This window comes from Felis catus, chromosome B1 (assembly GCF_018350175.1).
Source record: "Felis catus isolate Fca126 chromosome B1, F.catus_Fca126_mat1.0, whole genome shotgun sequence".
In the NCBI taxonomy this organism is placed as follows: Eukaryota; Metazoa; Chordata; class Mammalia; order Carnivora; family Felidae; genus Felis; species Felis catus.
The window spans coordinates 185,191,255-185,216,377 of NC_058371.1; the positions used below are offsets into that span (position 1 = coordinate 185,191,255).

General features: G+C 46.9%; 1 protein-coding gene across 11 annotated transcripts in view; it reads left to right on the plus strand.

The window, feature by feature from the left end:
* Positions 1-24,493, plus strand: part of CCDC149 (coiled-coil domain containing 149) — a 100,641-nt gene extending 76,148 nt beyond the window's left edge. For 6 of the 11 annotated variants that reach the window (XM_023253246.2, XM_023253249.2, XM_045056529.1 and 3 more), the window contains 4 exons: positions 5,535-5,611; positions 7,473-7,505; positions 13,222-13,338; positions 19,440-22,377. In XM_023253246.2, the coding sequence (XP_023109014.2) occupies positions 5,535-5,611; positions 7,473-7,505; positions 13,222-13,338; positions 19,440-19,873 (661 nt within the window). In that variant the 3' untranslated portion in view covers positions 19,874-22,377. Of the gene's footprint in view, positions 1-5,534; positions 5,612-7,472; positions 7,506-13,221; positions 13,339-19,439; positions 22,378-24,106 lie in introns of those variants that run through there. The other 5 variants (XM_045056530.1, XM_045056532.1, XM_045056531.1 and 2 more) reach the window with 5 other exon arrangements.
* Positions 24,494-25,123: the final 630 nt, after the last annotated feature.

A 25,123-nucleotide genomic window follows, 5' to 3' on the forward strand; every position in this document is an offset into this window, starting at 1 on the left:
AACATATTTACATAGACACATATAAATACTCATGTATATTTATATAGAGATATTCTTTCTTTTCTGTTCTTTCTTTCCGTCCTTCTTTCTTTTTACAAATGGTAGCTAGTATTCACCAAAAAGCATTTTTTTCACTGTTTTGCACCTTGCTTTTTTTCCCCTGTAACAATAGATCTTGAAGATTGCTTCATATCAGTACATAAAGTACCTAATGTGCCATTTTTAATACTTAGAAGGTCTTAAGTTTCATACTTTCAATAAATGTTTTATTTGGGAGCATGTAAAGGAACTAATTAGACAACAAATGGAGTGGGAACTAGGAATAGAATCTGAACTTGGTCTGCTTGCTGTTATCCCCGTTGAGTGGGCCCTTTGTGACTAAAGTAATAAAATAGTTTTGTGTTGGTGGAGCATTGTGAGAATATTCTGTTCTGTAAGCGTGTGCTCCCCCTACTGGCCTTCCGCTGCCCGACAGTTTCCCCCCACTTGGAGAAGGCCCAGTGGGAGCCATCTTGAAGAACTGATGAATCCAATTTGGCTTGAGGTGCTTGTCACCAAAGAGCTGGCAGTTGTCTGACGCTTGCCAAAGAAGGGATGAGGTTCATGTGACCTAACAACAGGTAGCAAAGCAGTCGTGGAAGGGGCAGGTGTTGAAGTCCTATTTTCCTGAACGCCACATTCAGTTTTCCAGGCAACGCTTTGCCGGTGGTTGGGTGCTGGTGGTGGTGGTGGCGGTGAATAAATAAGGACACGCTGGTCTCTCACTACCCTTCCTGCTGTGCTCACACTGTTTTTACTGCGCCGCCCCTTCCCTGGCCAATGGCAAGTAGCTTGGAAGTTCAAGATATTGATAGCAGGGTGAGCTCTCATGGATCAGAGCGGAGATTCAAAAGGAGGCTCCCTGAGGTGGAGGTGGGGGCAGGGTTATTGCCAGGCGTGTGTAGAGCCATAGTCCCTTCTTCCTCTCTGGACCAGGCTCTCCCCGGGGGCCCTCACTCTGGAATTTCTGCTCCCTGTGTTGTCTGCAGAGCAAGAGCAGATGTACCATGGTGGTCAGCTCCTGAGTTAGTTCTGTCTTTGCAGATCTCCTATGAGGTTGTCACTATCAGAAACTACTACCGAAAATCTGTCTAGAGGCCTGGCATCTTGGGGAATTTCCTAGACTACTAGGCAAACATATGCCGAAATCCCCCCCTTAAACAAACCATAGCCAAATAAAAACCTTATTTTAGAATCTCCCCCATCCTACAAAAAAAAAAAAAAACCCAAAAAACAAAAACACCTCTCTCAAACCTGTTTATGCCTCAAGCTACTGCCCTAACTGTCTCCTTCCATTCCCTGCTAAACTACTTGAAGAGTCATCTGTATTCACCGCCTAAAGTTTCTCCTAGCCTGCTTCCCTCAACCCTGTCACTTGGATTCTGGGTTTCACCCTCTCCACCATCCTAAAACATCTCTCTCAAGGGTCAGGCCCATGTTCTCGGTGGACTTTTTCAGCCAGTGTGACCGCTTTCTAGAATGAGGCAATGTTGACCACACCGTCCCACCTGGAACACTCTCTCCTCTTGGCTTGCAGGTCCCACCTTGCCTGGTTCTCCTCTTCCCGGTCTACCTGTGCCTCTCGAGTCCCTTCTTCCCTCATGTGGGAGGTACTCGAGACTCCTATTCCTCTGGCTTCTCACACTCTGCTGGTGAGCAGACCTACTCCCCAGCCTACGTGCTCCTCTCTGCACTCCCAGACTTTCCTTCTCCCACATGGCCAGCTGTCTACATGGATATCCTGTCGGCGCTTCAAATTCCTCACCCACCTCCATGTTATTACTCCTTTTGGTTGATTTCCCACATCCCCAGTGGCTTGTTTGAGGCCCCCACCATCGCTGACTTGGGCACCACCCTTCTGACTGGTCTTTCTGTTCCTGCTCATACTTGGTGCAGTTCATTCTCAACTCCACATCAAGAATACTTTCCCTAAACGCCATTATGCTGCTTCTCTGCTTAAAACCTTCCAATCTTTCCCTGTTGCCAGTGTATAAAAGTCTCACCATTCTCAACATGGCAACAAGATCATTCATGAGCCGAGTCCCTGAAAACTACTCTGGATCCGTCTTTCCTTGACTCCACTTCTTGTCTGCAGTTCTCCGTAAGTGCTTGTGTACGTTCAGGGCCAGGTTCTGATTCTGGACCTTCCACTTACCAGCTGTGTCACCCTGGACAAGCTAGTTGACCTCTTTGAATCTCAGTTCCCTCACATACAAACTAAACTTACTAAGGGCTGCCTCACTGGTTGTTGCAAGGGGCTAAGGGAGATAATATCTGTGCAGTGCTTAGAGGAGTACCTAGAAGAGGATAAGTGACTGATAAATGTGATTCAGACCTTCCACAGGCTCTGTGCGTGTGTGTATCTCTGTGTGTACACGTCTGTCTCCCACCAGACTTTTAGTCCCTCAAATACAGACACCCAGGCTGCTTCCCTTCATCATCCCCTACCGCCTCAATAATTGTGCGTTGAATCGGTCTAATTGAATTCAAGGGACCCTGTTCCTACTTCGCTGTCTTCATCTCTGCATACCGCCGCCTGTCTCCCTGCACCACACCACATTCAGTGGACGCCCTGCCATATTTGTTAAATGGGAAGCCAACAGGGAAAAGCCTTTTTTGTCATTTGAGGAATCTTGGGTTATATTGTTCGGGTCAGCCCGGCTGCATCCATATTTCAATTACGAACAGTGTTTAAGACTTGTTTTTTTTAAATGTTTATTTATTTTTGAGAGAGAGGGCGAGAGAGAGGGAGGGAGTGGGGGATGGGTAGAGAGAATGGGAGACGGAGAATCCCAAGCAGGCTCCGCACTGTTAGCACAGAGCCTGATGCAGGGCTTGATCTCACCATCCATGAGATCATGACCTGAGCTGAGACCAGGAGTCAGATGCTTAACCAACTGAGCCACCCAGGGTGTGCCCCGTGAACAGTTTTTAAAGAGTACTAGTTCCTGGCGCAAGAGTGCTTGTTTTAAAGTGCCATTGTTTGGGGCGCCTGGGTGGCGCAGTCGGTTAAGCGTCTGACTTCAGCCAGGTCACGATCTCGTGGTCCGTGAGTTCGAGCCCCGTGTCGGGCTCTGGGCTGATGGCTTAGAGCCTGGAGCCTGTTTCCGATTCTGTGTCTCCCTCTCTCTCTGCCGCTACCCCGTTCATACTCTGTCTCTCTCTGTCCCAAAAATAAATAAACGTTGAAAAAAAAATTTTTTTAAATAAAAAAATAAAGTGCCATTGTTAGGTGTTGGTTAAGAGCCTGCACTTTGGCAACAAACCGAGTTGTGACTTCAAATCCAGATTCATCACCAGCCGAGTCCTGCTTGTGCCTTCAGGCACGTTAACTAACTTCTGCGCCTCTGTTCCCCAATGGGAGTAATCAAGTGGGATGGGCTGGAAGAGAGCGCTGGGGGTGGGCAAAAGATACACCTTGAAGATAAACTGGGTGTCCTTGAGCAAGTTCCTTAGGGTCCGTGTGTAAAAAGAAGATAATGATACAGTGTACCCCGCAGGGTTTTTGTCAGGTCAGCTGAGATCACGTAAGTTCAATAAGTGTTCAGCACGGGCTCTGACTCATACCCAGGACTCGGGAAAGATTAGTTCTGCTGTTCATGTTAACCGTGGTGTGGTTGCTATTGTTATTGATGACGTTATTGCTACCATTGGTACCAGTACAGTTTCCACTTGGTCCATTTTATTACCTCCAGCTCTGTATCAGATGCCTGTGTCAGGCCAAAGAGAACAGTCACTGCTGACAAACAAGCAGGGTCCCTCAAAGTAGGGGACACCAGCAAATTCGCCTCAGCCCATTTCTGGGAGACAGGTCTGTGTTATCCGGGAACATCAGTAAAGAAAGAACCAAATGTCTCTTCACCACGCCTTCAGACGTTGTTCTGATGGCATCTTTCAGTATACACAGAAGAGTTAAGCCTTATCTTCTGTTTTCCAAGAGGCAGCCGCACACAGATGATCTGATCTCGTTAAGAAACAGGCATCAACTTGAACCCTGCCGTGATTGCATCTCAAACCCATCAACTGGTGAAAAGGGAGCTTGGATCAGAAGGTCTGAGCAAAATATTGAAAGCGAGATTACGAAGAATGGTGTTTATTGAAGGGTCGGTGACACGAAAGCAGAATAGACCCAACAAATAGGGTGAAAATGGAAAGTAATTGATAAAGACCTCGCAGAATTTAAGACTTAAGGAAAAGAAGAAAAGCTCCAGGTACCTAGATGAAGAAAACCACATCTAGTAACGTCAGAGTTTTCTGTGAACTCAAAGGGAATATTAATTACGATGCTGCAAGTCAATTCAGGGAAAATAAAGACGGATCCAAAGCCATATATATACGTGCAGATATATACATATTCATGCCTCTGTATGTATGTGGGTGTGTGCAGCTATCTCTGGAATATAAAGAGAGGTAGGAGAACAATTCTGGCATTCTGATTTCTCCTGCTGAAAGGAATCGAAACTTTACCTTGAAGGTGATTTCCGCATCATGTTAGCACAGCAGGGTCAAGAAAATCCCCCAAATAATATAAAGACTGGTTTTTCAATTCCCAGGCCAATGGGAAGTGATTGAAGTTTTAGATGACTATGGAATCATTTCCCAACTATATTTAATGTCACGTAGAGTGAAACATGGGAAATATATGCCCACATTTATGTCTTTCCATGCACGTAGACCAAGTTTGGCCTCCAAGTAAACAGCATAATCTTTTAGATCTACATTCTAGAACCTATATGTCACAATGAGCCAGAGTGGTCACCTTGGAAAGCAATATAATTAATTATTCCAGTGATTCTGCAATTGCTAGAAGTTCTTTTGCAATGCCTATTTCTGAATTCCGTCCACAGACAATTACAGGCCTTGAAAAAAAGGAAGGCATTTTGTGTAATCAAATATGTTTATCGAACACCTACCATCAACCAGGCATTACGCTAGGTAATAAGGGTGGGGACGTCAGTAAGACGTAGGTTAGGTATAAGAAGGCAGATCTTACTGTTTTATTGACTCAAAGCAACTTTACCAAGCATGTTCACCCACCTTATTTGTTAGAGTTGGTTGTTTCCAGAACTCAGATCCGCTCTCAGAGAATCAGCTGTGATACTACTAAGGGTATTCAAAATGAATTGTAATCTCTAGCAATGAGAAATTCCCGTATAGAAATTGTGTGAAATATTTGGGCAATGATGGAATAATTGACATGGGAGAGGACTCGCATGGCAACATTTTAGTATTTTTTTAATCACTCGTTTGTATATGTTTTCATATGTACTTTCAATAGAATGTATATGAATATAATATATATTCTTTACACACACACACACACATACACACACACACACACACACACACACACACACTTTTTTTGCATATACCTTAAATATCAAAACATTTTCTATCAGGGCACTAGGGGGTTTTCCCAAGTAGCTTGCTCACAGCGCTGAGAGCTGATAAGACACTCATTAATCTGTCTGTTGCCATTTTCTCTCATTTTCCAGAATCCTAGGGAATCGGGTGGCTGAATTGGAGAAAAAGTTAAGAACTCTGGAAGTTTCTGGTTTGTGGAGTCTTCCAGGTAAGCAGATCTTCATGAAAATTCTTTTCTCTCCTTTTTTTTTTAAGGAAGCCCTCACATAATTTGCAAAGAAGATTCTACTTTTTAAATGTCCTTTTATTTGAAGATTGTTGTGGAGAAATCTACAAGCACTTTAAACTTAGAAGCCATCAATTTTGTTAAACAATCGGGAAAACTCAATAAAAATATACAAATTCCCATCTATGGACTTATCAAGTTTCGCTGACCTAAATTCAGAAATTGTCATTGTATGTGTCTGTGTATGCTTTATTTTTCACCTTTGTGAGTGTAGTAAATTGTTTCTTTTCTTTTTTTTTTACCCATAGGTATCTTATAAAGATTTGTTCATTTTATTCTATGTTTTTAAGTTTATTTATTTTGAGAGAGAGAGAGAGCACACATGAGAGCAAGCAGAGGAGGGGCAGAGAGAGAGAGGGAGAGAGAGAATCCCAAGCAGGCTCCACGCTGTCAGCACAGAGCCCGACATGGCGCTCGATCTCACGAACTGTGAGGTCATGACCCGAGCGGAAGTCAAGAGTCGGATGCTTAACCACCTGAGCCACCCAGATGCCCCAAGATTTGTTCGTTTTAAGTATGATCCCTAAAAGGAATATAAGAATGTACAAAGGTTTGTACAATTTAATCATCAATCTAAAACAATATAAGAACTGATAAAAATTTATTCTATTTATCATTCCTAAAAATGCATATAAGAGCTAAGAGTTAGTTCCCCCCTCTTCCCTTCTCTTCCCCTATCCTATTTGTGCAACTTGAAAATCAGAATTTCCTGGGGCCCCTGGGTGGCTCAGTCGGTTAAGCGTCCGACTTCGGCTCAGGTCATGATCTCGCGGTCTGTGGGTTCGAGCCCCGCGTCGGGCTCTGGGCTGACGGCTCCGAGCCTGGAGCCTGTTTCCGATTCTGTGTCTCCCTCTCTCTCTGCCCCCCCCCACTTGCACTCTGTCTCTCTCTGTCTCAAAAATAAATAAACATTAAAAAAAATAAAAAAAAAATCAGAATTTCCTTTGGAGATTTTTCCCCACAATTGTACTCTGTGTGAGGAAACTCTGATGCCTCACTTTAATTAGCTATATTTATCCTCTTTGTCTTGATAAAATACCCCCTTCGTGAGACCCCCGTCAGCTATTCCCCTTTGCTTTAAACTCTCCAGAAACTTGTATTTATCATTTTCCGCCACCCACTCTTTCCCTAGAAGCAACATTGTACACATATTTTTAGTTACTTAACCTTTCTGCGCGAACCAGCCTCCTGTACCCTTGAATCATATCAGTTGCTTCCCGATAAGTGTGAGAAATGAAAATTGCCACAGGGACGTGGACACCACGTTTTCCTAATGTAAACCTGAATAGCTGCCTTAGTTTGTCTGCAAGTGCGTTTCATAAATTGGAATTTTTAGCAGAGATTCCTTGAACTTGATGTCAAAAGACCTAACAGAACTAATTAGTGGCAAGTGCCATTCTGGGGATTTGAATGATCCATTTTGCACAAGAACCTTTGGATGCAGTTAAAACCTTATCTTCTCTGAAGGTCTTTCTTTCATTGCATTGAATTTCAACACAGGCAAATTTATCGTTTATTTTGTGCAGTCAGATTGCTATTTCTGTGCCTGTACTGGAGTTTTGACTTTTTTTTTTTCCTCCAAGTGATTTAGTGAAATTTCACAATGTTTTATTTCTACGATTTCTGTAAAAAGATGGAAGTTGAATAAGTAAAGGAATGCCGAGAATTTTCTCTCTCTCTCTCTCTCTCTCTCTCTCTCTCTCTCTGGTGATGTTTGGTCTGGGTTAGAATGGCTGTATTATGCACTAACAATTCTTTCTTTCCTCTTTTTTGCTGCCTGAAGGCCTGAGCTACAATGTTTCCGTAGGATTCGGGAGTATGTTCTATTTAAAATATCTGTGTTTGGGTCTGGTGTCAGCAGTGCATTAATAACACCCCTGCATGTAAATAAATAGGAATGCATTCTCTATGTATCATTGCACTTTTCTGATTAGAGCAGTCAATTGAAATAGAGAATTCAATTAGTACAAAGCAAATATTGAACGGTAAAATTAGCTTTCAGGGACCCAGCTAAATGGATTTTGTGCCATGGCCGTGTTCGTTCTAGTATCCGGCCCCCACATAGACACAAAGTGAGAGAACGGGAAAAAAACAAAAAAAAAAAACCAAAAAACGGTGGGGATTCCCCAGATCCTGATACAGTTTAATGTAAGGGGAAGAGCTGCTCTGGTACACTTGTGAAGGATGTTACAGTGAGGCATGGCTTGCGATCATTTCTAAACGCTGGTGAGAAATACAAGGGAAGGGCCTCTTGCGATATGAATCCAATCAGGCCCTTCTATCTGCTCATTGTTGATGGTGTGCTTTTAACACACCAGATAGTGGAGCAAGGGTCACTCTCCTCCTTCCTCTCTCCTTCTCTCCTCTTCCCACCCCCCCACCTCCTTCTGTTCCTTTCTTCTTCTCCACCTCTTCCTCCTCTTCCCCTCCCCAGGGTGAAGCCATATCAGTGTTTCAGCCACCTGGAGGGGACTGAGTCCCGGTAGTTCCAGAGAATCGCTAGCTCTCTCTTATTTGCTAGCATCTTGAAAGGATCAGTGTCTTCTCCAATATATCAGCCCATCAGCATGTTGATACCTTTTTGAGCAGCACCTCTGTGAATTCAGTTCTGTACGGGGCATTCTAGACATGCCCCTTGCCCCCTTCCAAGAACCCATAGTCCCATTAGGGCAGCAAGATGCATACACATGTGGCAATGAGAAGAAAGCACGAAGTGATATATAACTAAGTGCTGAGTGACAAAGGTGTCAGTGTGTGTGAGTGAACGATGTGAAGAGTCATCAAATGTCAGATCTGGAAGGACAGCTGAGAGCAAAGGGTTCAAGGATGGCAAATCCTTGGGGTATATTAGAACACACCCATTCCTACATCAGCGGCAGACATTACTAATCAATCACGTGACTCTTCCATACTGATCTCATATGTGGCCTTCAGAACAGACATCCCCACTGGCTTCCCAGGAAGCCACCTCTTGGTCCGAGTTGCCATGTGAGAGAAAACATTTCCCTTTCCTGATCTAGTCCAACCCCCTCCATTTTTGATGAGGAAACAAAGGCTCAGGAATTACAAGGGTACCTACAGCCACCGAGGCCAGTATTGGAACTGAGGTGTTTCCACCTGTCCTGGGGACCTGCAGTTCAGAGAAGAGAAGAATGGGGTGAGTCAGATCACCCGGGGACTGGATTTCAAAGCAAAGTGGATTGGAGAAGAGGCGTTCAGAGCCAGAAGAGTCTGCCCTGAGACTCCGAAGGACTGTGGTGAATTCCGCCTCACTCCACGCCAGGATCACCGCTGGGCTTTGAGCAAGCAATGAGTTTTCTCTGAGTCTCTTCTCCTCCCTCCTCACTCTCTGCACCCACAATATGTAGCTCTTGATGTCGTTTGATAGCACTGGGGAAGGTTTGGGATCTTGCTGGGAAGGCAAGTTCGACAACAGCACAGCCTGCATGGAGAAATCATCTGGATAGGAGAGGGCACTCCAGACTATTTAATCGGTTCCTATGAGGCACAAAGGCATGGGGCTCCTGCGAGAAGGAGGGGATGCTGACCTGATCCCCCAGGAGGGAATGACACCCCCCAGCCTCAGCCCTCCAGCCCTTTGCTGGCCTCTGCAGGGAGAGGGGGGGGTGCCTGGGAGCTCTGAGGGGAGGTTTCCTGGACGAGCTCCTGCTCTGAAGAGAAACACGAAAAGCCAGAAAAAAACCTGGCAAGAGCAGAGCCTGGCTCCTTGAGTTTTTCATTTTACTTCCCTCTTCTCCACTCTAAGCATCAGCCTGAGGAGGAAAGTGTGCATTTTGAAAGTACTTGGCACACTTTGGAGAAGGGAGAGAGGGATGTTGTGTTACAGGGAATCAAGAGCGCTCCCAGACATTCACACGCCCAGCAAACGGAGGTGCCTCTGTGGCCTTCCACACCGCCTGTGGTCTGACTCCTTGTGGGTCACCTGGCCTCACCCCTCCTCCTCCGGGTAGAGGCATCAAAATGAAACAATGAGACAGCAGACCATCAGATTAGAGCTCACATTCATCAGCATAGATGGAATCCAGACTTAGAAACGATAGGACTCCCTTCTGATAAGCCTTTGAATCCTTCAAACGCTGCAGGAATGACAAAACCTTGGCATTTTACCTCCAGATCAGGAAATGATCTCTCCAGGCAGGAATTTCAGGAAGTATTTATCTTCTCCCCAGCCCCCACCTCGGTTGGCCATGGAGAGTGATGGCTTCAGTTTCCCTTTGCTAATGCTTGTTGCTCAGACTCTTGGAGAGGTTTCATGGTGCTGGCTCCAGCATTTTTGAGGAGCCACTGTGGAAAGGATGATGTTCTGTGGCTGGAGAGGGCCACAGAGACATTGCACCCTAGAGAATTCCTCATGCCAGGAGGAGGTGGCCCTCAGGCCACCTCAGTCACTCGGCTGCACCCAGCTCCCAGCTCAGTCGGCAATTCTGATTCTTTGGCCGCCAGGGCAGAGGGGACTTGGAAGACTGGTTGGGACACAGAGTGGCAGAGTGTGTCTCTTCCTGCAAGGACGGGTCTACCTGCTAGAGAAAGCTCAAGAAACGCGGCCCTGCTCCTAACTTGAAGACAGTAACTGTTGCCTTGATGGAGAGAAGCAAAAGAAGTTCACCCTGAGGCATCTGCTATGGGTTCATAGTAACCACTAATCCCTCAAAGTGTTCCCAGATTGGATCTTTGCAGCACAAAGGGAGACCTGATGGTGTTTATTTCATCTGAGGGCCTCTTAATAATATCCCAACCTGTACATCTACAGTTCTCTTTGGGACACTTCTCCAGACTGTGTCCCTGAAGATTCTGGAGCTTTTTCCACATCAGACACTAGCTGTGCTGGTGGGGAGCTTCAGGATCAGTTTCTGTTCTCCTGGGATGACCCTCAGCAGACACCAGAGTGCTGTGGCTGCTAACAACATATGCCATCTGCCCGAGGCAGCAGCAGGCACCTGTGCCCACCAAGACATCAGAAGTCCCAAGAACCCATCACCCATTTATCCAGACACTTATCAGCTATTTATTAAGCACCTCCCATATGCCGGACTCTCTACTACAGTCTTGGAAATGAAGTTCCCTACTGGGAAGCCAGTATTGTAAACAAACTGAGGGCTCAGGGGTGCAGTCCAAGGTTCAGCTGGTTCACTAAGGGAGGGAATGTCTTTATAGAAATACCATTCTGTATCTGCTGAGGCTGAAGCAGAGTAAAATCACAGAGCTTTAGGACCCCTGATGTGAGCCCCAGAGAGACTGAGTAGCTTGGAGTTAGAAAAGGTCTTGCTTAGAGTGTGATGCTAAGTGAAATAAGCCACACAGAGAAAGACAGCTACCATATGTGTTCACCCTTATGTGGATCCTGAGAGACTTAAGAGGAACCCATGGGGGAGGGGAAGAAAAAAAAAAAAAGAGGTTAGAGTGGGAGAGAGCCAAAGCATAAGAGGCTCTTAAAAACTGAGAACAAACTGGGGGCTGATGGGGGGTGGGAGGGAGGAGAGGGTGGGTGATGGGCATGGAGGAGGGCACCTGTTGGGATGAGCACTGGGTGTTGTATGGAAACCAATTTGACAATAAATTTCATATATTTAAAAAAAATAATAAAGTGGCATAAAATTAGCACTGTCCAGAAAGAAAGAAAGAAAGAAAGAGAGAAAGAAAGAGAGAAAGAAAGAGAGAAAGAGAGAAAGAGAGAAAGAAAGAAAGAAAGAAAGAAAGAAAGAAAGAAAGAAAAGAAAGAAAGAGAGAAAGAGAGAAAAAGAAAGAAAGAAAGAAAGAAAGAAAGAAAGAAAGAAAGAAAGAAAAGAAAGAAAGAGAGAAAGAGAGAAAAAGAAAGAAAGAAAGAAAGAAAGAAAGAAAGAAAGAAAGAAAAGAAAGAAAGAAAAGAAAGAGAGAAAGAGAGAAAAAGAAAGAAAGAAAGAAAGAAAGAAAGAAAGAAAGAAAGAAAAGAAAAGAAAGAGAAAGAGAGAAAGAGAGGAAAGAAAGAAAGAAAGAAAGAAAGAAAAAGAAAGAAAAGAAAGAAAAGAAAGAAAGAGAAAGAGAGAAAGAGAGGAAAGGAAGAAAGAAAGAAAGAAAGAAAAAGAAAGAAAAGAAAGAAAAGAAAGAAAGAGAAAGAGAGAAAGAGAGGAAAGGAAGAAAGAAAGAAAGAAAGAAAGAAAGAAAGAAAGAAAGAAAGAAAGAAAGAAAGAAAGAAAGAAAAGGTCTTGCTCAAAGTTGGACTGCTAAGCAGTCTGGATCCATAGCCCTGGAGTTTTCATTTTGGGCACTGCAGTCCCCACCCTCAGAATCACAAGGCCTCGTGGACAGAAGTCTGGGATCAGATTCTGTTTGGCATGCCCTCCTGACCCCCGGGCAGTGTCCCTTTATGTCCACGTGTTTTGTGTCTGTGTGTCTGTGTCCATGAGCCGCACTGTGTCCAAAGCCACACTTCCCTGCTCCTAACTTCCAGAACTTGCCATGGCCTCAACAATAGAGTTGTAATGGTCTTCTTCATTCCTCAGACTTTCTCTATCCACTTAGGGTGTTCATACTACAAGTTCCTAATAGATGAAAGAGTTTGGCCAGTATGGGACTAGATGTTGTAAGTGAAAGTTTAGCTGTGATAATTTGGGGGACCTGATACTATCTTCCACATGACAGAGTTAGCACTCAGCCTCCATGATCAAATTGAAATAAATCAAATGTAGTGTACCTGGCAAGTAGAGTGTGTTTATTTTTTTTAATTAAAAAAAATTTTGCTTACATTTATTTATTTTTGAGAGACAGAGCGAGACAAAGTGGGGTGGGGGGGAAGGGGCAGAGAGAGAGGGAGACACAGAATCCGAAGCAGGCTCCGGGCTCTGAGCCGTCAGCACAGAGCCCGACTTGCGGCTTGAACCCACAAACCGTGAGACCATGACCTGAGCCAAAGTCGAACGTTTAACTGACTGAGCCCCCCAGGCCCCCCTAGTGTAAGGGTTTAGAGTGTATGTAGGTGTCTACACTGCAAAGTAATAATTTCAAGATGGGACATTCACTGAGCGCTAATGAAATGCTTAAGTGCTTCACACGAGTCAGTTCATTTCATCACAACTACCCGGCGAGGTGCGTGCTGTCCTTCCTCATTTTACAGAGGAAGGCTCCGAGGCTTAAGTCCCTTGTCTGAAGTCAGCCATCTAGCAAGTGGCAGGGTCCAGAACACAAACCATGTGGCAGTCCCAGAGCCTGCACTCCCGAACACCCCACAGTGGTTATCTGTGCTCTCACCTAACCCAGACCAAAGCCATTCGGTTTGTGGCCAACGTAACAAACGGTGGCATTTATTGGCAGCCATGTCCCAGCAGACTCTCAGGACATTAGACAGCTGACCCTGCACCTCCCTGCCTGGTCGTCACGCTGCAGAAGGGGCCGGTCAGCCATTCCCCTTCCACGGCATGGCCTGTGATTAAAGAAAGTGCCTTGTTCACCCAAACAGCCAGTCCATTGTGTGGGGTGAATGTAACTATAACCGCACTGGTGACATCCTGTGTCCATTTTCCCCTTTTCCACGACAGGGGGCAAGGACACCATACTGTTCGGCGACCCCGCTGTTCCCACCATACAGAGATCAAGGTCTCCCCTGCTGAAGTTCATCGAGCAGCCTGCTGAGAACAAAACGAATTCCAAGGACGGTCAGTAAGCACACCTTGATTTCTCTGTCTCTACCTGATCACAGAGGAGGGGCTCAGTGGGCATCAGTTCTTCCCCTTCCTACAGCTTCTTTGGCCCCGTGGGGTCATTCCTTGCATTTCCTGTTGTTGTTTCTGTGGGCCTGTCTTGTTTGGAGCTCCCGGCCAAAGAATGCAGGCCTCTGGATTCAGAACAGTGGCATCAAGGTTAAGAGAAAGGGCTCAGGATATGAACAGGTCAGGCTCATATTCCAACCCCATATTGTGTTGGCTCTGAGAAGTGGGACTTCTAACCTCTGCACGTCTCCTTACCCATAGAATGGTGAGATGATGGTGCCAACCTCAGGGAAATCTTGGCCCATTGTCTGGCACAGGTTAAGTGTCCTGGGAATCATTTAAATGGAGAATAAAAGCTTCTCCTCTACCAGACACACTTTCCGGAGGCAGAGAGTTTTAAAGGTACCGCTGAAGGTGCCAGAGGGGCCCATCTCACAATGTGAGATACAGCTATCTTCCCACGTGGCAGTCTTGTTTCCCCAGCTAAACTATCCTTCCTATCTTTCCAAGTTTCGTCTGTCTGCTTTTTTATCCCTAGTGTGATCGCCAGCTTCCAGGATGGCCCCCAGTGATCCTCACTTCCTGGTATTCATGCCCTCGCATATTCCCCTCCACATCGTATCAGGGTTAATCTGGGTGACTAATAGAATACAAGGCACAAGTAACCTTATGTGACTTCCTAGGCTGGGTCATAAAAGACATACGGGGTCTTCCTTTCCGTCTCTGTCTTGAGTCATCCTCCCTGGAGGAAGCCGGCTGCCATGTGCTGAGGATACCCAAGCAGTCCTACGTGCTGTTCATGCGGTCTGGAACTGAGGCCTCCCAGCCACCAGCCGTGAAGCAGAATCCACAGCCCCAGTCAAGCGTTCAGATGACAACAACCCCAGTTAACATTTTGGTGACAGCTTCCTGAGAGACCGCTAACGAGAGCCACCCCGATCGATTGCTCCCAGGCTCCTGAGTCTCCGGCTGCTACATTTTGAGTTAACTTGTGGCACAGTAGCCCGTAACTCACATACCCAGCTTGCAGGAGCCAAGGGTCTCTCCCCGGTTCCGGTATTTTCTCTCCGTCTCCTCTCGCCCTGAGTCATGTCTGCAACCATCAGCGCTATGAAAATATTCTCGAAATATTTTTCCAGCCGGGTCCCATCTGCAGAGTTACAGTCCCTTATTTGCCAAAGTCCAGACCTTACCACCTAAGTATTCTGTGGGCTTCTCAAGTATGCCGTCACCAACTCTCCACGCTTCCTCCCTTTTTTTGCCACCCTCTCGGCTCTGCAGCTGCCTTTGGAGTCCTCATCGGCCCCCGTCAGCTTTCCTTCCTCATCGCATCTGGTCTGTGGCCACTCTTCTTCAGACCTTCTCCCACCTCCATTCCTCCCACCTCTGGCTTGGCTCAACCCTCTTTTCTTCCTCCGCAGGGCTTCCATCCGGTTTCCCTGTCTTCTGGACCCTCCCTACCTCACTCCCATCCTCCTCCCTTGTGCTGTAGGGTAAAGCTTCTGGAGCACTGCTCCCCTACACCTGCGCACCCTGCTCTGAAATCTTCGGTGGCTCCCCACTGTCTCCCACTTGAAATCGTAACCCGGCGAACTGGCCTACCCTGTCTTTCTGACCTGATGATTATCTGACTTGAAAACCCTGCTTTTATCAAGCTGTACTAACCAGTTTGAAACAGTTGTTACCATTGTGTAACAAACCACCCCAAAACCTAGGGCTGAAAGGAACTACTATGTCTTATTAATCACGAGTCTTTGGGTCAGACCAGCAGTTCTGCTAATCTGAGCTGGGCTCGGCAAGGCTCACTGGGTACAGCTGTATTTTGAAGCTTGTCTCAATCACTTATAATAGTGCATGGAATGGGAAGAATTGGACAGGTCTGGGATTTCAACAAAGAGGATCCCCAAGCATACACAGGGAGGATTCTTGGAGAGAATCCCCAACTCGGGTGGGTTTCATATTGGCCAGAAGGCAAGACCGGGTCTTTCCAGCCAGCAGCACGTGGCTGTTTGCAGATCTGGCCCGTAACACACCATGGTCCAGTGCAGTCTGGAACGTGGCTTGGCTGATGGTCACCCCGTGCCAGCATCCAGTGTCCACACTGGATCCGAAACCCTCTATCTGCTCTGAGCTTGTTTAGCCCCTGGGTGGGTGGGCCCAGGCCTGCGAAATTGAAATGGAACATGAGACCGGCTTGATTTTCACAAGGGTAGCATAAGTAATGGCCTGATTCAAAATGATAGCTTCCAGAGTTCCATCATTACCTCTCATTGTTCCAACCCTGTCCTTCACCAGTGCGGTAGGAACAAGGAAGCATTTACGTAGCGGCTGTCAGCGTCTGGGAAGGTCTCATCCCCACCGCATCTCTGATTAATTCCAACTGAAAGAAGCCCACACTTGGGAGGACAAAGCCCGTCAGAGATCAGTTAACAAAAGAAGACGAATGTCCCCTTTGGGCCAATGTGCAAGGGTGACACAGTTTTAGGAGCCTAACAGCCTTTCTACAAAGAGCTACTATTTCTTCATCTTTTTGAGAAAACATTTTTTCTTTCCTTACTATTTATGCCATGAAGCAATTCTACCGGTCAATTGCGTCATCATTATTGACACATGTTTGTTATTAGTAAGGATTAATGATACTAATTCTGCGTGCTAAAACAGCACAGAATAATTACTATTATTTTCTAATAATATCTTCCCATGCCGAGCTAGTTCAAAAATCCTTCTTTTATGGAAATGGCAGTGCAACATGTCTGTTCTCAAGGGGAAACCAAAACTCGGCACAGTTTAGGAGTCAACATTCCATAAACCCAGACTTAAGGGCAGGTTTTGCACCTCCAGCAAGGAGCGAAGGTCCTAGTTACATAGATCAGCGTTTGTGGCATTTTCGGGAACTTTTCTTTGTCTCCTGACAATGACTTGCGCATACTTTTTAGACATCTTTTGGATAACAAGGGAGGAGAGGATTGAAAAATCTTGCTGTTGACCTATAATCTAATCCTGGGCAGAGCCTGGCGCCTATGTTTTCATGGTCCTGAGGCTCTGAAAATCCAGACATTCTCAGGAAAAACAAACAAACAAACAAAATCCCTGATCAGACCAAACGGGAGAACCACAGCCTCGCCCATCCCCCTCTTGACGCTGTGTTTTGACCTCTAAGGATGACAGCAATGTCGCTTCCCCCCCAATCCCCAGCCAAAAAAAAAAGGTTGAAAAGTTCTGCCTGGTAATCTCAGAGGTTTGCCATTTTAAAAAAGATTCATGCGTTTGGACATGAGCAGAATGTCATCTAAAGAAATGGCACGAGGCAAAGTACCGGCGACCAAAAGGCCCCCCGTGTAATTTAGACCACCCTCGCTTAGATGTAAATTAAGGTAGAGAAGATTAACCTGACCCACAGTAAAAACACCGCGAATGGTTTAGGGGTTAGGTTGTTACGGGTAAGGTTAATTAATTTTTCAGGGGCACCAGAATATACTATTAAGTGTCTTGGAAGGAGTAATTTCATAAGAGTAATTTCCAGACGGAGTTTATTCATCTCACGTTGGTGAAAAATTTAACTGCAGAAAGGACCATAATTTACTCCTTTTGAATACAGCTCCTTGCACGATGCTGCAAACTTGCTCGTTTTGACTCGGTGTTTCCCATGACCCCCGTACAACAACCATAAAAATTTTCTTTTCGTTAGTATGGAAATGATGTTATTGCTTCCCTGAGCTACCTCAGATGCCACTAAACGTTTGCGTGAGCTAGAGATCTTTTTTTCTGAGAGTGCCATTTTAGGAACTGTTAGGGTAGCCACCTGAGTACAGGCTAAACAAATAACGGTAAATTCAGTGGTTGCTCTCATTCATTTATGTGTGACATTTACATATATGTACTAATATACTCATTTATTCATATATATGTCCCCAGATTCAAACATTTAATCAGCTGTCTGGTGAGTACCCGCTATAGAACATTGGCAAAGTTTGAGGCCCCTGGGTGGCTCAGTCGGTTAAGCGCCCAACTTCGGCTCAGGTCACGATCTCACGGTTCATGGACTCGAGCCCCGCATCAGGCTCTGTGGTGACAGCTCGGAACCTGGAGCTGCTTCAGATTCCGTGTCTCCCTCTCTCTCTGTCCCTCCCCTGCTCACCCTCTGTCTCTGTCTCTCTCTCAAGGGTAAATAAATGCTAATTTAAAAAAAAAAATTGACAAAGTTTAAAAATTAATCAGGTAGGATTTTATACTTCAGGTGATTTTTGTATGAGCTAATTATACATAAGTAACAAGTTAGGGGTAAAAAAGTAAAAAGTACAAAGCTCTCTCAGAGGCGCAGACACAGCTGGGGGAGATGAGGGGCACTGCGGTTGGTAATATTTTGCTTCTTGTCCCGGCCGCTGCTTCCGTGGGCGCATTCACAGTGTAAGAATTCAGTGAACTGTAGACATAATGATTTGCACACTTTTATGTAAGTTATACTTCCATCAAAAGAAAAAAAGGAAAGTGAGGGGCTGTTTATAAACATTCTTGAATGCTTAGCATGTGCCAGGCACTGTGAACAGGTCAGGTGAGGCTCCTGCTTATATTCTAGAATAAGATAAACATGTAAAAGGCTGAGCACTCAGCCCAGCACAGAAAATCACCTAAAAGTCATTAGCCGGTACGATTCACTTTAGAGAGGGAGAAACCAAAGGTGCCTGCATAAAATGGACAGAAGTGAAAGAAACGTGGGAACTGAGGCTAGGGACTGAAGCAAGAACTCATCAGTTAGGATCCTGCCAAAGACCTAAGTGAAAGGAATGAAAATTTATCCTAAAAGCAGCAAGCCTCCAGTGAAAGGTTCTAAGCAGGAAAGCACATGGTCAGAACAGCTCAACTCTCAGGGCGCCTGGGTGGCTCAGTCGGTTGAGTGTTGGACTCTTGATTTCGGCTCAGGTCATGATCTCACAGTTCATGAGTTGGAGCCCTGAGTTGGCCTCCGAGCTGACAGCGTGGAGCCTGCTTGGGATTCTCTCCGCTCCCTCCCCCCCCGCCCCTCCCCTACTCACTCTCAAAATAAATAAACTTAAAAAAAAAAAAAGGTCACTCCCTCTAACTGCCCTCATTTGTCCCCCAGTTTCCCCAAATGCCAGCTGTCAGCCTGAAAATATTTGCATGTGTCTGATGCCAGCCCAATCGCAGTAAGACTCCTCTCGGGCCCCCTTATGGGTACCAGGAAGTGTTCCCCCCAGGCCCCTTGCCCCTGAAATCAGCCCTGTGAGGATCTTGCATGCGTTTCACCACTGTTTGGTCTGAGAGCTAAGAAAATCTTGACTTCCGGGGGCCTCAGAGTCTGGCGTGGAGCGCACACGATCGGGTGCTAAGAAGCTGCTCCCCAAGTGGGTCTCAGTCCTGCAGTCTGGAAGGGACGTCAGAGTCCCGCCCCCCCATTTTGTGTCTGAGGAAAGGAGACCAGATGGGTCCTCCTGATCACAAAGCGATGAGCAGGAAAATGGGGCTGGGTACCAGTCCTCAGGACCCCGTTCTCTGCCATCCATCCCCCTCCAGTTGAACTCGACAATCTCTGTTATTTAGAGAAGTTTGGTGGAACAATTTAGTTAGGAGGCGTAGGGAGCTTAAAGCTTCTTTTATACATAGCATGTTGTTGAAACTGAGGAAACATCAGCTGTCTGCATCGAAGAATGAGGTGCTGATGGAGAAAGGGTGATGGGGGACCCTAAATCCCTCCCACTGTTCTCTTTCCTGCCCTGAAGGCAGCCAGCACCTCTTGTCATTACTAAAGGTCCCAGGTCTTTCCTGAGCTGCAGCATCTATAAAACCTGCCTCGATTTAGATATTTAACGGCACACGGAAATGATGGTTATGGACGTGGCCAAGGGCTCCCTTTCCCTCCGTGAATGACACAGAGCGGCTGCTTTCTTTTTTAATGTGGGTCCCATGGCCCCCGCCAGCAGCATGTTCTATCTGAGAGCCCCTGTGACGTGGGCCTGGGGTTGAGAGGAGAGAGGGAGTGAGAGCTGACTTCCTGCCAGAGGTGTGATGCTGTCCCGGGTCTGTTTCAGGGGAGATCCAGACGCAAGAACGAGATGAAAGTCGTGCCGCCACCGAGGCATTGACAGCACCCGAGGACGCGGGAAGGCCCGCCATCAGCTCCCCGGCAAACCAGAGCCACGGGAACCAATGCAACCCCTTTCATCCTTCATTACCGCAGGTACCCTCTGAGGAAGAAGAAATGAACAGGCTTGGAAGGGAAATCACGAAACTGACAGAGGCACACGCAGAGGCAGAACCAGAAGGGGCCAGAAGAGCAGGTCTCGGGGAGGCTCAGAGGAACGAGATGGGGACAGCCACGCTGGGCCTGACCTCCAGGGGGGAGGCCCCCAAATCTTGCCAGGGCCCCATTGAGTCCAGCCAGGCAGCGGCCGAAGCCTCCACCGCGGAGGACAGCAAGGAGACCCTGGAGGGTGCAGGCAGGAGGAGCCCCGTGAAAACATGAAGGGGAAAGGGATCCCCGCGATGTCGCGTCAGAGGCACGGGGGACGGTCAAGAATCAAGCACCAGAGCAGCTTTCGGAGGCGACTCTCTCCTAAAACACTTCCAAGTCCGCAAGTGAGAAGGGACACAGGTCCTGTTGCAAACTGAACATGCTGATGATGCCAGCACAGTGCGATTTATTAAATGCCGGTCCTCAAGCTTCCCGGTGTCCTCTCTTTGTGCCGAAGACGCGCTGCGGTGAACACGGCCGGGCGCAGCAGCATCGTGTCCCCCACACGGCTGGGTTTTGGCATCCGTCTTTCTGTCGGCGTTTGTTTTATTAGAGATAAGATGTTTTTCTATTAGCATTTAATGTTGTCGATCAAGATTATGGGAAGAGCTTGAAAGGGATGAGGTTTTTAATCAGGCCCCTGTCTTTGTAATGGTTAGGCGGCTGGAGAGAAAGGTGTAATTGAGCGTAATGGGTCCAGAGGGCCCACGGCTCCGCCTCGTCATGTCAGGGCCCCGTAAGGCCTCCCAGCACGGGTGTTCTTGGCACCCTGCCCGCAGCCCTGTCTGTCACGGCCCCGACTGGCAGGTGGAAAGGGGCTTAAGCAGGCTCAGAAGGCTGGGCTTCCGGTTTGAAATCCACAGCCCCTGTTGAGCCCTGTTTGCTGACTGCTCGAGCTGAGTTTTCCAGCCTGTAATTCTGAAGGATTAATCGACCTGGACTGATGGAGTGGGGCTGGGGGGGGGGGGGGGGAGCGGGGGGATAAGAAGGCAAGGAAGGGGACTCCAGGGGTGTTTTGATTTTTTGTTTCTGAGATGAGATAAGAGCCAGAACCTCGAAATGTTGGTTCTCTCCACTCAACCTGTGCTGCCTATAGGGTTTCATGGCCATGTAGGGTTAGGGCAAGATAAGCAGTTCCCTGTGCCACCTGAAACCTTGAACCCTTCACCTCGCTTCCTCTGTGCTGCCACGTACTGGGATTTTATTTATTTTTTTTTTCAACGTTTATTTATTTTTGGGACAGAGAGAGACAGAGCATGAACGGGGGAGGGGCAGAGAGAGAGGGAGACACAGAATCGGAAACAGGCTCCAGGCTCTGAGCCATCAGCCCGGAGCCCGACGCGGGGCTCGAACTCACGGACCGCGAGATCGTGACCTGGCTGAAGTCGGACGCTTAACCGACCGCGCCACCCAGGCGCCCCTGGGATTTTAAAGGCAAGACACAGAGCGGGTGGCCCTAGGGTGGAGAGAGAGAGAGGAAAACAAGATAACTTCATGACAACCCGTTTAAGGGGGACTGTGGGGCCAAGCACCAAGGGTGGGGACAGGGGAGATATCATCCCTCCTGGTTCTTTCCTTAGGGATCAAATGAGCTCTTGCAGGTGGCATCTGGAGCCACAGGAAATTAGAGGCTCGTCGAATGATAGACCTTTCTTTCCGCTGAACTCCGTTCATTTCCCCAGAAAGGCCCGATACCAGATCCCAAAGCTCCAAACACCCCCTGAGAACCAGAATCACTCCTTGGGGAGGCTCTCCTGCAGGAAAAAGAGAGGCTCCCCAGCTGGGAAAGTTGAAAATTCCTCCGAAGTATCAGCTGTCAATAGCAAGCGTGTGATTCCAGATGGGGTGGTGGGAGAGGGGGAGGGGGAGGGCGGGGAGGGCCGGCCCACCCTGATACCTCCCTGCCACGTCTCATCTGCGCTGCAGGAGAGCGGAGTGTAGGCAAGAAGGTCCAGCGTGGGCGCCTGGGCGGACCTCCCGCTGCTTTCTTCCCGCTCGCTTAGAGGTCACCCCAGTAGTGGGAGAGGTGGCACGGCCGAGTCGGTGCTCTGTTGCCCCTGGACACAGGAGCTGGGATCTGGACACACCACCTGCCCCTGCCCGTCAGGCCCCGATGCCCCTTTCATCCGACTGCACTTCAGCGCCTCCCCGCTCTCCAGACCCCCCCCCCTCAACTCCCTCTCCAGGGAGGTCGCTTCTGCAGCTGCAGACCTTGCACAGGCCAGCAGCCACAGAAATAATTTTCCTGCTGCACGAGGCCTTAACTATCTGCAAATGTTCAGCGCGACCGCATCGTCCGCCAGAGCCACCAAAGGAAAACACAGCCAGATTTAATACAATAATAATAAAAAGAAAGATCTCTCCCCTCGGAAGCTCTGGTTTTGACACACGGTCGGCCAGGTGCACATCTTTAGGGCCCATTGAATCACCTTCTGGAAAGCAGGGCTTACAATAAACTCCGTCCCATTCCGTCAGGGGCAGGGAAACGCTGAGTCCCAGAGAGAGGGGGGGTTGGGGTAGGGAGGTCAGAGGGAGTGATAAGCCAAACTGTGTGTGCCGAGGGCCTGGGAGGGTTTTGTGTCAATGGATGGAATCGGAGCCAATGAGTTGATCCTGTCACATGTGTAACCTTGACAATGCCCCATACGCACATATGACACTCCCCCACCCCTGCTGTCCTAGCCCGACATGGTTCTCCTGTTCCACAGACATTAAAGAGGAGGTTTCAGCAATTATTTATGGTTGTCTTCTTTTTGAGAGTCGTCGTGAAAGCATACAGCATTCTCTCTCCTCCACCAGGTAACCCTGGGTCAGTCAGAGTCCTCTCAGCTACAACTCACACTTTAAGAAACTTAATAGAGAAATGAATTACATCACGTAACACAAAGTTCAGAAGTAGGGCATTCCTGGGCTGGTTTATTCAAGAAGTCATCGAGTATCTGGGTTCCCATCTTCCTGCTCTGCTGAACCTCAGTGTCAGCTACTCCCTCAAACTGCCGAGATGGCTGCCACAGCTCCAGCATCAGTCACTGTTCTTACATTTGTGTCCAAAGGCAGAAGGAAGTTTCTCCCCGTGTGTATGTGTGTGTGTTTAAGAGCAAGAGCAAGAAATCTAGTTCTTGGCACATTTCATCGGTCAGAATTATTGCATGCCTCTGTCTACACCAACGCCTGGCAAGGGAGATGGAATATTCCTGCGAAGGGTTTAGGTTCCGTAAGATCACCATGGGAACTAGGGAGGGCCGGACCCGGGACACGCACACTCTAAAAGGGTGAACGCGAAAACAAAATCAGGTCTGAAGAAGTACAGGAAAGTTAGAAATGGATTTAAAATAGACCACCGACAGCATGGTCTCTGAAGTCCATGTCTGATTTTGTTTCACTTTCTTCCCTTTAAAAGCCAGAATGTTGCGTTACTCATGGGTTTGGAGGTGGGGGGAGGGGCAGTGGTTGCTTGTTTGTTAAGAAAAATGCCATCTTCCCTCTGCTCCTTCCTGGCTTCTTTATCATCTGTTCTGTTTTGCAGCTGGAACGTTCCCACCTTTGTTTACCTCTTCGAGTATGTCTGTCCTTCCGTTATTTTTCCAGCTCGGTTGCCAGCAGAATGCAGAGCAGTCTGGATAAATGAAACAGAGCTGACAGGCCTCTTAATGAGAGCTTGTTTGCACATACTGCATTTCTTGTGACGGCTCTGTACCTGAGAGCCTTTAGGTGTGGATTTTTACATACGAGCGTTTGTCCTTCTTGTAATTAAGGCCCCTGGAAACGGATTGGCTTTTTAAAATCAGGCATCTCTCTTCCTTAACGCCTTTTTCCATGCCTCCTCTGTCCACTTTCCCCTGCCCCTCTGTCATCTTCACCTCACGTGGCTATTCCAGAAGCCTCTCTAGCTAGGAGGCTCCTACTGGCATTCAGCTCAGTCCCTGCTGGGGCCTCCTCCCAGTTGGCAATCTTACGCTAAATTCATTTTCCCCTATGGGTCCTCTTGTGTCCTCAATCCCAAACACACACCATTGTGACGACGTGGAATTCTAAAAAAGGGTCCTGGCGTCAGTCGTTCACATGGTGGGGTGAACTTGGGGATGCGTTATTCCCACTGGGGCATTTGTGCCCCTACTCACCATGTGACATGAAAGGCTCAATCTCTTCCTCAAGGAATTTCAAAGACCAGCTACTTGCCCATTGGTGTTTTCGTCCCCGTTTCTTTGAAATTCCAGCAGCCTTTGCCACACTTTTCTCCTGGTTCCATCACTTCCTGTAGCCCTTGGGATGGCTTGGTATCCGACTTCTCCTTGAAAAAGCCCTCTCTTTGCTCTGCCCTCTGCTTTCATTCTGGACGCCTCCATTTGGAACAATCTCTCTTAATAATACAGAGGGTACCATCACACAGCTCAGTTAGGATGTCAAAGAGCCAAAAGATTCCCCTTACTTAACTCACTACTTTAATATATTCCTTTTTTCCAGATGTCTTTCTGAACAGAGAAAAATTTGAAATTCCGAGATGCAGTAGAGAGCTCAGGAGTGAATCTAATTAGGAATGAGAAGCAGAAAAATAAGAAGGGCCTGTCTCTCGATATTATGATTGCTCACGAAAACAAAACAGAACAAGTTGATACAGCATGAAGGCAATTTAAGATGATAGATACAGATGTGCTGCCTTACATTTCATATCACCTCTTGAATGGGATTTTTTTTTTTTTTTATAGGGAAAGTTTGTACAATACCGACAGGTTAGACTTTCTGGAATCTATGTAAACCCAGGAATATATTTTGGATCTTAGCCAAGGCCAGTGATAGCCTATTAAATTTAAAACAATTGGTGAAAGAAAGAAAAGAGAAAGAAAGAGAAAGGAAGGAAGGAAGGAAGGAAGGAAGGAAGGAAAGAAGGAAGGAAGGGGAAAGAAAGAAAGAAAAAGAAAGGAAGGAAGGAAGGAAGGAAGAAAGAAAGAAAGAAAGAAAGAGGAAGGAGAAAAGAAAGAAAAAGAAAGAGAAGGAAGGAATGAGAAAGAAGGAAGAAAAGAGAAAGAATGAATGAAAGAAAGAAGAAAGAAAGAAAAAGAAGACCAGCTGCTATTTTGTAGTTTAACTTAAAGACAGAAGTAACTTCTATTCATTTGCAGACTTTGTGTTACTGGATTCTATGACCATCATGTAACATAACTATATATATTTTTTTGTTCCCTGAAATAAACATGCAGTAATTTTCCTGATACAGATGATTATCTTTATTATTTGCACCATTCTCCCTCTCCACCCTCGCCACAGGCCAGGCATATAGACTGAGCGTTCCTTCTGAACATATTGTAACAACTTATCAGTTGCAATCTGCCACCTAAAATTATTAGATCGTATGGTAGTCATGAAAATTATGGAGAATGTAAAGATTTTATGCATTCCGTCAAAAATGCCAGATCTAAAATCAGTTAGTTTATTTCCTGCAGTCTTTCAAGTTGACCAAAGCACTCACTGATTTGCTCTATT